Source organism: Centruroides vittatus, unplaced genomic scaffold, assembly GCF_030686945.1.
Source record: "Centruroides vittatus isolate TY-2023 unplaced genomic scaffold, ASM3068694v2 contig_401, whole genome shotgun sequence".
NCBI classification, from domain to species: domain Eukaryota; kingdom Metazoa; phylum Arthropoda; class Arachnida; order Scorpiones; family Buthidae; genus Centruroides; species Centruroides vittatus.
This window is the reverse complement of record NW_027122216.1, coordinates 1,219,484-1,234,895: the sequence shown is the minus strand read 5'-3', so window position 1 is coordinate 1,234,895 and position 15,412 is coordinate 1,219,484. Positions and strand designations below refer to the sequence as shown.

The window sequence follows — 15,412 nt, the reverse complement described above, 5'->3', positions numbered from 1 at the left end:
AACAAAATAGCTGACAGTGATTGTATAAAATGCAGTAACTTTATTAGCATGGGAAGGCCCCAATAAAAAGTGCCATCAATATACCTCAAATATAGAAGAGGATAACATATGGTGAGAGGGGATCTAAAAATTTTGACCTCCATGGTTCTCATGACTAACTCAGCCAAAAGAGCCAATAGAAGCAAACCCATAGACACTCCCTACTTTTGTAAGTAAATGTTTCCATTGAAACAGAAATAATTGTTTTCAGTAATTAGTAACAACCCTAGTATCTGTGGTATGTAACAACCATTCTCAATTAATAAGGTGTTTTCAAGCATGACTGACTTCTTCAAAATGGGAAACAGATGGATTAAAGTGACCACATCTATTTTAAAAAGTTGTGATGTGGTCACTTTATATCCATCTGTAAGCTGCACTGGTTGCAAACTTCCCTTCTAAAATCTGTGGTGATAGAAAAACATTATTCATATGGGAATTCCTTTACATCTCAATAATGTCATGATGTAACTCCCCCATGCTAGATATACCAGAACTGTGGAAGGCACTATTTAACCTAATAAAGCTGTAAATCTCATGGTTTGTGATAAAACAACTCACAGCATCATTGGCACTGCTATACATTTAGTTTTGTTTATTTATTGCTTATTTTATTATTAATTATGTTAATCTGATTTTATTTTTAATGCTTTTCTTTTATATATAATTGTGGTTTTGTAATAATATATAATTTTATAAACTGTATATATATAATTTTAGATGCCATGTACTGTACATGCGAGACAAATGATTTATAAAAATACTAGTTCCTATTTGGGTTCTATTTTTGAATTCAAATGTTTTGTTCTGCCTGAAGAGGACAGTTATATACTTTTGAAAGTACTCGCAAAATAAATATTTTTACGTAACACTGAGAGACAGTGGTGTATGTTATCTTTCTCTGATATGGAAAGTTCAGTGTGACACACCAGGATGCCACGTGGCATTCAACATCTTAATCATCAGAAAAATGAAAAAGGTGTTAAGCATGTAGACTGAAAATCAGTCACAAAAGAATGCTCCTTTGATTGGCATCATTATCCATGAAAGATGTATTAAAATGGTCAAATAGATGCTTCATGAAGTAGTAGCTAAAATAAATTATATTTAAAGTCATTTGCTGCATTTGCAAAAAATGAATTTGAAGATTGTAAGAGAGTAATTAAAGAATGAATATTATGGAAACTGTTGTGCTACTTTAACAGAAAGCAGTTAAAGTATTTTAAAAAAATAAATAAGTATATGCATGCTATAATGATTATTTTTATCATTATACTTTTTGGTTCAAAATAAAAAAATTATTTTTGATTATTTTATTATTAAAATATGATTTTGTTTTCTCATCATATATATATTTTCAATCCCCTAGCCTTATATTGCCTTTTAATATTCATGGTAGTTTTGTAAATGCAACTTCTGCAGATATGAAGACAATTGTAATTTGTAAAATATGGGGTAGTTATAATTAAACAGGAAATGTTAAGAGTTTTGTGTAGAAAGAACTAATGGATCAAATGCTGTCTCATAGCTAGAAATAGATCATTGGGAGGATGCAGGGGCAAGCTGAAAATTCTGACTGCTATTTTTCTTTTCCAGCCAACACTAGGTCTATTAGCTACAATCCAAGGGAAAAACATTAAAATTAGCTTAAGTTTGCATGATGAAAATGAAAACGTACATTATAAATACTGTATGTGGAACTGATGACTGAGCTGAAGGGACTTAGTCATATCATATCCTCTTTGCAATCATGGTGGCATAATTTCCTGACTATGGAATTCTGATTTAACAAATAAAAAGTTAGTGCCAAATTTAACTCTATCTATGCAATTTATGTTAAATAAGTTGACAAAGAAATTCAGGCAATACAGAGGAACTGAGACAAAATACAATGATTTTGAGTAGCAACTCTCCATAGGCTAATAATATTACATATGGTAATTTTACACATGTGGATATGTTCAAATAACCAATAAATCAGACTAATTGTTCCACTCTAAATGTCCCCATCTCCCTGTTGTAAAGCATGCATTTGATGAACAACACACACCAGCAAAACTGACTTGGCTATCTCACATGTAGTGAAATACTGTCTTTTAAGACAACTAACAAAGAAAGCTAAATAAGTCAGGTAGTCATTTGATTGTCATTTGGTTTACTTTCCTTGCAAGTTGTTTATCAAGACAAGGTTCCTTGTCTTGATAAACAAGGCTCCAGTATGAGCAATACTCCATACTGCATAAAAATCGTTGTATGCAGTATGGAGTACTGCTCATATCAGTATCAATGTGCAAAGGTTATTATGTTAGCACTTCACAGATAAAACAGTGATTAACCAACCATTTTCACCAGCATGGTCGCATCATGATCATTAGACTTGGCCTTCTGATTTTATTGAAAAAATATATATATTTTTCACTAACAGTGATGTAAAAAATATATAGGTGATACAAAAGCTCACCTATATATATGTTTTCCTAAAGAGGTAACCATTATTGGACATGATTGTTATTGGAAATTAGACTGTGTTTGATGTGTTGTGTGCACGCATGTATGTATGAACAGTACATATATATTCATACATACCTATATGGTATTTGGAAAAACATGCACATTTATTATGAAGTATAAGCATATATATATATATGTGTGTGTATATATGTATGGTCTAATGATAAAAGATGACATGAACTTGCTCATACCACAGTGATTTTTAGTTAATGCAAAGGAATTTGTTGTATGGGTTTTCTCCAGACCAAATAGGGTAGCTGAGTGTTCACCACCCCATTTAAGTAAAAATGGGTTTTATCAGTCCATGGAAGTTTCCAGGATCATGAATTGTTAATCATTATTCAAGCTATGAATATTCAACATGTGAGACTACTGATGGAAAAGAGTTGGGAATACGACAAAGACTTGGTAATGGCTTTTGTAGATATTGAGAAAGTGTATGACTGTGTTCCAAGGCAAATGATGTGGAAGACCCCAGAGAGTAAGGGTGCCTAAGCAAAAATTATAAATCAGATACAAGCAATGCATTCGAGAAACAGGAAGTTACAGCAATGGGGAATGAAGATAAGCCAAGAGAAAAGCATCATGACTTGTTCAATGTGGATTGGTGATATACTTTGTTACCCTTTATAAACCCTAGAGTTGTTCCACAACTTACACAAAAAGTTATGGAACATTAGTTCCAAAATTTTCTGATAGGAGAAATTTAGCAATAAAAGTTATGAAATTGAAATTCCATGGTTAGGAAAGTATGCACATGAAATTTGATTACATTTAGTTTAATAATTCTTTCTACACAAAGTTGTAAACATCTGTTTAATTATAACCATTCTGCATATTATTGCTGTTATTAATAAGAATAATCTTTCCCATAAGAAAGTATATAATTTTGAAGAAAGGAATATGCATTACACTTTTTTACCATTTAGCCACAAACAAATTTAATGCAAAACAATATTCATAATTTTGCTGCATCTATTTACAGATAGGAAAAATTATAAGAAAAGTAGAGATGGGCAAATATTTGAATATTACATTGATAAAAAGTAAATCTGAATACTTTGAATATCTCCAATATTGCTCACACATACCAAAAATAATGAAAAAGGCTAACTCAAAAATTAAAAATATCCTCTATTAACACATGCATGACAAATGTATTGCAGATGGTCCAATAAACATATTTGCCACCATAAATATTTTTTAAAAACAAACATTTTGAAGTTTGACCAAATAAATTTTAAATTTCTTTTTGTGTCAATGATATCCCTCTTGTATCTACCACTGTGTACAGATAATATAAACATCAATTAATCTGAAGTTTGATTAAGGCCAAACAATCTGCAGATTATATCAGGCTAAATATGGCAACTATCATCTCCAGTTGGTGCTGTGAATAACCAGTATGGTTATATCTAAATTATTAATAGTTCTGCAGGTAAAAATTGCATGGAAGTTCAGGTAGCGTAACTGGCAATCAACCACTTGGTAAGCAAGAGTTGCAAGTTTGAGTCATGCTCTGGGCCAATTATTTTCTTCCAGAACTTTCTAAATTAAAAATAAATTATTAAATTTATCAAGACATGGCACCTAAAGCCTACCTATAGGAAAAATTACTTAATATTTAATTATTAATTAGTAGCCATATTATAGCCTGATCATTTGTATACAGATAATGACTCTTTAGCACTTCTGGTTTAATTTGTGACAAGAAACAGACTAGATGCTGAACATTTTTGAATTCTTGTTTTCTTAAATAAAAATCTGCATTAGGTGAAAAGGAGAATAAATATTATTTTAGTCTATTGTAGTTGGGAAGAGAGTATCTAACAAATGCTACTTTAAAACTCGAATTCCAAATTCAAAGTTTAAAATTTCATTTCTTAAAAGTTTGTAAATTGTTTTCAATTAATATTAATACAGGGTGTCCATAAAGTCCATGTGGGATTTAAAAAATTTACAACTTTATTAATATTTGTGATAGAGAAATTATATAGAATGTATTGGAAATAAGAAAATCTATATTTTTTTTGTATTTTATTAAGTTTCAACATGCCACCATCATTAGTAATACAAAGAGTAATATGATTTTGTAGTTCTATAAAAACATTTGCCAATTGATTTACAGTAATGCCTGAAATCACATTAGTTATTTTAGCTTTCAAGTCTTCTAAAGATTGAGGTTTGGTTGCATACACTATTGTTTTCACATATCCTCATAAAAGAAATCTAATGGAGTCAAGTCTGGCAAATGTGCAGGCCAAGAAAATGGTCCAACTCTTCCAATCCGTCATCCAATTTTACTTAAAACTACATACATAGCTTTCTAATACTTTTTACAGATTTTTTTCTATCACAAATACTAACAGTGTTACAAATTTTTTAAATTGCACATGGACTTTATGGACATCCTGTATATTGAAATAAATAAAACAAGTTTAACTAAATAAATTATATAATGTAATTATTTAATATTTATTATTTGAATGGTGAACTTAAATCAAAGTATTTGAGATCTGGTTAATATTTGAATTTGAAATTCAAATATCTGTTATCTAGAAAATGATATTTGCCCATCTCTTAAAAAGTAAGGAATTGATCTTGAAAGGTATCCTTATAAATTACTCTTCTGTTATATTTCATCAATGTATAAATTTTATAAAATGCAAAGTTTCTTCATATGTGGATGATTTGTTGAATAAATTTCTAATGAGTCTTAAACACAATAAGTTGAATTTTGAAACAGTCCTACAGAAGAGGGGCTATATGACAAAAATAACAATAAAAATAATTGAAAGTTTGATTTGAACTGTTGATTTATTATTGTAAGTGTAATTTTGTTATAGTCTATTTTCTAAAAGTTTTTCTCCCCTTAACTTTAACAACAGATACCATTCATCAAAAGAAAGTTTTACTTTATGCAATACTAGACTCTGTACCATTTATAATTTAATGTGCATATAATGAGATAATAGTAGACATAAAGATGTAAATTTTTGAAACCATTTAAAAAATAATTAAATGAAATTTCCTGATAAAGCAGAAACATTTTAAATCTTTAAATTCACTTGCTCTTATATTATAAAGAATTAAATAATAATAATAATTTTCCGAAAGCTGTAAATGTTAATGTCAATATTTTTATTATAAGTTTTTATTTGAAGAGTTTTCTTTTAAAATTTATAAGTTATTCAATAAACTTTTAATACATTGAAGAGTTGTTGGATCAATTCATCAGTAATAAGTAGAGTAATATTAACCAAAAATATATTGAAAATTGATTAAATTATTTTGATGATATTGATATTTCAAAGCTAGCTATATGTTTAAAAATACCTTGTATGCAATACAATTTTTGTTAAAATTTTGTTCTTTATATTACAGGCATTTTAAATTCCTGTTAATTATGTACTGATAATTTTACATAATTTGAGAGATTTTTATATTTTGCTTCAGGTCACACAGTAAAGATTAAGATAATTCCATGTTTTGGAATTCTCGTGGATTTTATTTATGTATTTTTTCATTGAAGAAATCTGTTATTACAATCTTATGACATCTATCATTATTAAAAATTAAATTAACTCTGTTAAACATAATTATACATTTCATCCCTCAATTTACTTAGTGCAAAATATATATCTATATCTGGTTGTACAGGTAAAATTTAAGCATTTTGAGAAAAAACTTTATTGACAACTAGCTGACCCAGCCATGCATTGCTGTGACTCAAAATGTATCTATTATAAATGTATAACACTTCCCCGTGGGGGGAATTTCAAAAAATCCCTTCTTAGTGTACGTACATTCTCTTGACATACCCTATTAAAACGCAATCAAACACGCATCTAAAATAGTATAATAAAAGCTGAGGCACTTCTTCACAGTAAGCCTTAATCCTGTCCATCTCCCCCAGTGGGGGGAATTTCAACATGTATATTATATAAAAAAACGTGTGTATTTGAATGCAATGTTCTGTCAAAATTTCAAAGGAATCAGTAGGAACAAACGAACGTTATATTTTATTTATATAGATAGATAGAAAATGATCTGCTTTAGTCCATTCTCACAGAAAAGCAAACTTAGGTCGTCAGAGTTAGCGCCATCTGTTGGACATAAAAGCCTTAATCCATATATGCCACAAACTTTTGCGGAAGTGTATTAAACAACTTCCCAAAGTTTCATGGCAATCGGATAAATGGTGTGGTAATGCATGAAGGACAAACAGACAGACAGACAGACATACATTTGTTTTTATATATATATAGAAGATGATTACAGTTCAGTCTTGTAGGTAATCACCATCAATATCAATGTGAGAGCTGGACTTGATGAAAATTTGGAGAGAAAATTCATTTTTTTTCTTTCGAAAGCTTTTTCAATTTTATTACCGGAGGATGATCACATCTCTCTCCCAGAGTCATTTCCTTTCCCAGGGAACTATCAAATGTGTCACTGGGAACTAATAACAAAAATTCACTATTGGTGAAGAATGATATTGGTATAAAGGAGAGACTCGAGGACAAGAGGTGGTCAAGAGTCCACGAGTGCATCAACCTAGTGCCCTGAAAAAATGAGAGGTATTATTGTCATCCAGGCTACCAAGAATTTCATACTCTGTGTTCCTTTAGGAACACCTTCAAGCTTCACCCACCGATACAGATTATTATATCATCTGGTTCTCCATTGTTTCAACCACCAACCAAGGCAAAGGAAAATTTAACGCCTCCCTAACTGCTCCTGGATTCCATCCTGACCAAACGACCAACCAACCAAAGTTCATCTATCAGGAAGTCTGCACAATTATAAGTGTATCAAAGGTATCTATACCAACTCGCAGTTTCTTGTAAACTCTCACTTTCGACCGTTATTCAATATATGAAGCTGTATTCTTTTTCATTGAATTGAATCGGTTATTTTAGTTGTTAACCTTGTATCCAAGGGATTCACTTCCAATCCACCGTCTCTCAACTCTCCTCCATCCCAAATGCAGTTTCCTGCACATGTGACCGCTTGTGCAAATTCTGAATTTGTGGCCATTAAGGTTTCTGTGTCTAGCCTAGAAGACACAGTGGTGTCAGTCCTGACGAGGCACTAAAGAGGTGCCGACTGTCTGGTCACATCAATCACATTTCACCACCTTTGCTTAAAACTTTCAGCTCTGTGAGCATTATATGCTTACAGAATTGAAAGTTTATTTTTCTGGAGTTTATCTTTGAAGAAAGTCTCGAGCATTGGGTATTTTCATTGAACTGTATATTGGCAATGCAGTTCTGCAAGGCACAAAAGAAAATGGTAATCAGTTGGCACCAAGTCTGGGCAGTAAGAACCTCCTAACCCAGATTGGACACCTTTTCTAAGGTCATCTTTGCTTTATGTGCTGGTACATTGTCATGTTGGTATAGACTTTGTCAATTTTTGGAGTTTATGGGAACACTCAAGTTGTCCTAATTCTCTGGTAGTCATGTATTATTGTCTATCAGTTTCAGGAGAATGTTGTCATCAATGGCTACCAGGATGGGAATCATCTTGAAATGAGAAATATCCATCCTTGAATTTCTTGAATCTTTATAGCAGTAAAACATCAAAAGTACATCTACCAAAGAGCCTTAATTTCCAGTAATATTTAATATGAAAAATTTGGACTAACATTTGGTGTTTTGAACTATAGTAATTGTAGAGTCTGCCTACTGACTGTGTCCTCACCAAATGCCTTGCAGATGAGATCCTGAGCTTTTGTTACATTGCATGAAATGATAGAGAAACAGTACGCAAATGTGTTTTTTTCAAAGATTTCATATTGTTATATTGTTGGAAATAGAATGTCTATGTGAAGAAATGTCCCTTGGTTACTCTACTTATATACCGACATCAAACATTCTAGAACATTTTTTCCAGTTGTTTTTAGAAAAAAAATCGAAATATCTAAATTTTACCTTTACAGCCTGATATATACAAACATACACAAATTCACAGTTTTCATTTATTATTGATGCACTAAATTTTATAATGTGTATTTATTAAACTTTTAATGTTACTATCTATTACATTTCTGGAGAAATTTATATTATTTCCTCTAGAAATGCAATAATATAAATTAAATATACTTTACATTATTATTCTAATGATGATGATGATGATGATGATGGAAACAAATAAGCATAACCAGTTGTCAACATTCAGCAATCATGAAGTTATTTTAACATATAAAACTTTTATGATTTTCTCAATAAAAATTGCCCTTGCTTTCAATCTGTACAAAATATTTTTATCACCTTTTCTCTGGAATATTTAATTATCCTTGATTTTCACCTGAATTTAGAAGTTTCTTCTCTATAATTTTTTCAATCTAAATATGATGTTATTAAAATATTAAAGATACATATTTATAAGCTATTTTTATGTATATTTTTAACTCTTTCCACTCTTTAAGCACTAAGAGAGCCTTTTTAACAAGCCTATTATATGTCATGCCCACAATAGGGTGGGACAGGGCCTGACATATCCAGATGAACTATTCCCAAAAAAATTCCTGAAATTTGATCCCTGGTTTCCCAGACTGTCAATCTGCTACCTTAACCATTCAGCCGTCTAGCTGTCATTTATGAGTTATTGCTGAGTAATAAGTGATGTAAAGCTCAATATTATGTAACAGTTTTCCTAAAATGTTCAACATGTTTAAAGGTTCATGCTAAATTCAATAAAATTATGTTGTTATCTAAGGATTATAAATAAAATTACATCTACTTACATATTTACAAATTTATTCAAGGATATTTTATTATATCATAAATAAATATTGAAAAATTTATACATAACTCATTTTATTAATTTATTTTTATTATTGATATCAAATTACTTAAATGTGTCATAATCATACTTAACAAAACTATACTATCTACTATGTAAATTGAGAGAGAAATGTATATTTACCACTAATTAAAATATATAATATATTTATTATTATTCAATAAATTATGCAAATTAATAAAAATAAAAACCTTAAAGAAAAATAATTTATAAATTTAAGGAACAAAATAATTGCAGAATTTTATAATTGAGATGAAAATATACTTGATGAAGATTATAACTAAAAGTAATAAAAAATGTATTAAAACAAGTACAGTTTAAAATAAAATATATAATAATTTGAATAAATTTTCAAAAATATAAAAAAAAATTATAGTAAAAATTTTATAAAAATAATTCAGTTGGTTTGGAATTAGTTGAGAAAGACTTACATGCCTAATGATTCAATTGAATCTGGGGTTCCTGGACTATTATGTCGAGAACTAGCTTTTAATCTTCCAATCTTCAAGCTAACTTTACCAATCACTGTCTGTCAAATGAGATTTGTTCTGATAAGTATTAATTCCTTAAATTTCAAACATCTTAATGTAATTTAGAAATGTTTTATTTTGTAATATAGTGTTAAAGTATTAAACCTAATCTGATAAGTCTAATCTTGTTTCTTATGAGATTTGCAATAGAAAAGTTTTTGAAAAATAAGACTAAAACTGTCTTAATTTGATTTTATTCATTTTATCAGTGTGTTTTGAATATTTCATAACTCTACAGTGTTACTGAATAAAGACATCTTATAACAACAACTTTCCAATACTGGGATAAATTAATTTAAACACAGATAAAAACACCTACACCAGCATTCCTCAAATTAATACATTTTTACTAATGTTTTCATCTGTTTATAACAGACATCTTAAGGTCTATATAACACTGAACAAATGGCCAAATTAATATCAAACAAACTTTTATGAACAAATTACAAATTCAGTTTCAACTTTGTTCATAAAAGCTTCTTCGATTTTAATTTGTCCATTTTGTTTGGCATTATATATACCTGAAGATGTCTGATATAAACAGATGCATTAGCAGAAATGTGTTAATTTGAGGTATGCTGGTGTGGATGTTTTTGTTTGTGTTTAGATGTCTTTATGAAAACTATTCAGTTGATTTAGAACAGTTGAAAATTTAGAGAATTGTTTAAGTTTTGGAGCTTTACAGAGTTATTTTAATGTTTAAAGTGAATGAACTTGAAAGTATTTGAATCTAAATGTTTGTTTTTGTAATATTCCAATAAGGCATAACTTTTATGAATCTTCAAAGTAAGTTTGGAGTTGTGAAACATTTCAAAATTTCAAGTATGACTTTAATGAAAATGCCTTTTTCTATTACATTATTTAGATGCATAATTATCAGAATTCATAATACAGTAATTTTTTTCCATGTTCAACTTCAATTGTGGGTATCGAAAAATATGTAGATGGACTGATGCCTTTCATATTAAACTAGGAGTGTGATTTTTCACTAATATGTACACTTTAACAGTTACTGTTGGTTTGATGTCCCTGAGATGAGTTGTAGGAACTCAAAAGCACTTAGAAAATAAAAATAGCATGTAATGTAGACTCCAAAAATGATTATCCTTTGGTATATATTACACGTTTTATATTATTATTATAAACTACACATACGACAAAGAATATAGACATTTCAATTTCTGATAAATTTTTGAATAATTTATAAGCAGAAAAAGTATTCAATTAATTGCCATAATTGCTGTAAAGTAAAAATGTCACAACTATATCTAGATTCAAATACACAGAAAAATATAATTTTAGTAGCTTTTATCATATGGTATTTTTATTATATATTTTGGAAATACAATTATAAAACAATCTTAATGTTTACCTTTAGAATAGCAGCTGCATGTTCTTGGCTGGAATTTTTTAAATCAATATTATTGACTTCTAATATTTGATCACCTTGCATAAGTCTTCCATCAGCTTCAGCAACTCCACCTTTAACCTGAAATAAAGTTTCATTAAAGATCTGAAAAAAGTAATCAACTTGTTAATATTAGCAATGTATAATAAAATATATATCTAAGAATTATTCTGAAATAGCTGATAAATCTGTTAACCCTTTCTTTGCTGGCGATCTACAGCAAATAATTGAGTGGAATTCGTCATGCGGCGCATTTTTTGCAGTTTTTGGATAATTTTTAAATCGCGATATTTCGCTTTAAAATCGTGCTATGTTTAATCTGGTTTTAGCGTTTGATTAAGAACATATTACAGTTTACGATTGTTTAATTTTTAGTTTAATAGAAATTTAAAATAATATTAAAATTTGAAGCTTACGAACAAAAGAAAAAAATAATTAATTTACAGAAAATCGCTAAACTTTGTATATTTGTTAGTTAGATACAACTGTATTCTTTTAAATAAAAGAAACCGCAGCTCTCTAGCTAGAGCGGGGGAGAAGTTATTGCCATTATTTACACTATGTTTCTAATTACTTGGCAGGGAGAGGGTCTATTTTACCAAAATATTTATGGCCCAGGGGTGGTCACAAAACACTTTTTGGCTTAAACAAAGTCAATCGACCTACAGAATAGCGAATCAAAGCTAAGATCGCTGGAAAATCGAATATAACGCAAAATAATCGAATTTTTTGATTAATTACGCCGAAAGGCGTATGCCGCATCACGAATTAACGGCAAGTCACGTGACATACGCCTAAAGGTGTATAACCGCATGGAAAGGGTTAAGAAATGGAATAAAGTAAAATAAAAAATTAAATTTAAATCTAAGCAAAATTTCATTCATTTAATTAAAATTTATTACAAATCATAAAGAAATTCCAATTCTTGTTACAAACTTTATTGATAAATTTTTTTTATCAGATTATCTATTCAAGCTTAGTTAAATTTAATATCACTGTCCATTTTATTTATAAAATAATGAAATTTCAATTATAATAATAAGATTATGCAAATATATATATATTTGCATAATCTTATTATGATATTTGAATATACGTATATATGTATATGTTAGGGTCAAAGAATGAAAACACTCATTGAGCAAAAAAAAAAAAACGTCCACAATGCATTATGGTCTCTTTAAATTATCCACAATGCAAAATTCATGTTGTGGCACTTGAAAAAACAGCCACAATGCATTGTGACCAACTCAAAAAGACCACAAAGAGAAATTTGCATTGTGGTTTTCATGATATTTGACCACTATGTATTGTGGTGATTAAGAAAAGCCATAACACGTTCTGAATGTTAGTTGATGCAACCATGATAGATGGTGATTTAACACACAGTGGTTTGTAACTTTTAAAATATGGTTTCTAGCCTTGAAACATGTTTATTTACAATTTTTAATGCTGAACATTAGTTCTACAAGTTTTCCTAGAAATTTAATTTTCATACTTAAAAAAAATTTCAACGAAATAAAATGAATGGAGAAAAATACACATTTAGCACTTTTAAGCAAAACAAATAAATCCAAAAGTCAAACTACATATACTAGTGGTGCTTGATATATTCTACATGTAGACATAAAAATCAGCTGCTAAAGTTAAAAACCACTGTGCAATAGATTTATTATGGTTAAAAGCCATCACAAGTTCTGGATGTTAAGTAATAACAAGGTGATGATAAGAAAATAAAACTTTCTTTTTCGTTATGATTTATCGTCAATCATCTTATATAAGTTGGTAACAAAATCATTCACCACATACAGAAATGTAACTTGGTTACTTCTCAACATTTAATCATTCGTGAAAATCTGTTGCAGTGCTTGAGATGCCAACATTTTCGAACAACCAATTTACTAAAAATAATTACTTTGTCAGGAACTTTTATTAATAAATCAGGCTTTTTTTATGAGAATCAAGAATGTTGCAGAGTTATTTATTTTTACAAGAAATATTACTGTGCCATTTTGAGTTGCATTTTATGTTCTTTGAGTGACATTTGCATTTTTTATTAATATATTATCTTTTACAGTGACACATCATAAACCCTTGCTTACTTCCAGATGTTAACATGGATGCTGAACAAAGTGTTAATGAAATTGAGGGTATGTCCTGAATGTTAATAAAGTTATGCTCAGAAATTGTAAATTCATTACCAAAAAGTCTATCAAGAAGACCTTCCTTGTTTCCTAACTGATAAAAACCTGATGGATTAATGCTCATAACAGCAGCTAAAACATTTCTGGGAGCTCACAACCTGTCCATCGTATTGTGGTTGCATCAGCTAACATTCAGAATGCATTATGGCTTTTCTTAATCACCATAATGCTTAGTGGTCAAATATCATGAAAGCCACGACACAAATTTCGCTTTGTGGTCTTTTTGAGTTTGCCACAACATAAATTTTGCATTGTGGACATTTTTTTCACTCAATAAGCATTTTTGTTCTTTGAGCCTAACATATATATATTTATATATACAGGGTGGGCCAGCGAAAACGAAACGGCAGAGTGTTCGTGTTCGTCCAAGCAAAGCGCTTGGACAGGTCGATTTTACTCTCGAGGGGACATCTTTTGCAATAAAGTTTTTGCCATTCTGAATATTAACTAAACAAACATTTTTTTGAAATAAATGCTTGTTTAGTTAATACAAAATAAATGAGTTTTTAAAATTTTTTGTTGTCTGTTGTATTCAGAATCGTATAAACTTTATTGCAAAAGATGTTCCCTCGAGAGTAAAATCGACCTGTCCGAGCGCTTTGCTTGGACGAACACGAACACTCTGCCGTTTCGTTTTCGCTGGCCCACCCTGTATATATGTTGCAGTATTACGAATATATAGATATATATAATATATATATATATATACAGTCGACTCCGCATAAGTCGACACTCCAAGGGGAAGTGGAAATGTGTCGAGTTATCCGATGTGTCGACTAAAGTGAAGTTGGAAAAAAATCCACAAAACTACAATTAATAAAATACAGTAGTGCTTTATACAGTAACATAGACTTACAAAACATTGTGTTCTCCATTTACAATTATTCTGTAGATGATAAACTGAAAAATTCATTTAGTGTTGTTTGTTTTGAGCACTTAACTATCTCGACTTTCTTTTTCAACGAACATGAATGCCTTGAAAACATCATCTTTGCAATTGTCACTTGTTGGCAAGTAACGTCTAAGGATTCTTAATGCCTCTGGCATGAGAAAATGCAAAATTGGATTCTGGTATGACATTGATGTAGATTGTATATTTTCTTTTTGTTTATCTGTTATTATTTTATACATAAAATGTTAAGGCATTTTTATTAATATGTATATATATTAATAATATTAATGTATTATTATATTATTAAATATATTAATTATATATTAATAAATAAATGGACTCCCCTCCTGAAAAAAATGAGTTTGCACCACACGTGTGGAGTGAATTCATTTTTTCAGGAGGGGGTATCGACCTATCGGAATGTGGGACAGCAAAAGTATCTTAACTTATCCAGTGGTGTTGAGTAAAACGATGTCGAGTAAACCGGAGTTTTTTAACATTAATGCCTATGTAAGTCGGCCGGAACCACAGAAAACTGACTACTTAACTGAGGGTGTCGACTTATCACGATTCGACTGTATATATATATTTTTTCGTAAAATATTATAAAATATCTCATTTGCTCATAACAAAGTTCATTATGTGAAAAGCTGTATAGCCCATGAATTAGTTATTAGCATATAGATCTGATGTTGCAGAAATGAGAAAAGTAAAAATGCTTTATAAAGAAATTGGTATTATGACTATGAATTATGTTCAATAAGAAGCAATTTCTTTAAGACTATTTTAAGTAACATTGTCATGAGAAATTTCCTCCTGTTATGTTTCAATACCATTTGAGTAGTTCTATCCATTGCAGCTAACAGGAGATTTTTAGCTCAGTTTGGCATTAGATCAACATCTTTGTATGGTTACTTGGATAGAGAAATTTATATGGATTAATCACTAGAATCTGAAGAAAGAACTAATTTTAAATGTAAACTCAAAAAATGTCTATATGAACTCAAGCAGATGTTGG

General features: G+C 29.7%; 1 protein-coding gene across 4 annotated transcripts in view; it reads right to left on the bottom strand.

Moving 5' to 3' along the window:
* LOC136976540 (multiple PDZ domain protein-like) overlaps positions 1–15,412 on the bottom strand; it is a 289,818-nt gene that overhangs the window by 3,091 nt on the left and 271,315 nt on the right. For all 4 annotated transcript variants that reach the window (XM_067271850.1, XM_067271852.1, XM_067271853.1 and 1 more), the window contains 2 exons: positions 11,263–11,379; positions 9,792–9,889 (listed from right to left, as the gene is read on the bottom strand). In XM_067271850.1, coding sequence (XP_067127951.1) covers positions 9,792–9,889; positions 11,263–11,379 — 215 coding nt within the window. The remainder of the gene's footprint in view (positions 1–9,791; positions 9,890–11,262; positions 11,380–15,412) is intronic.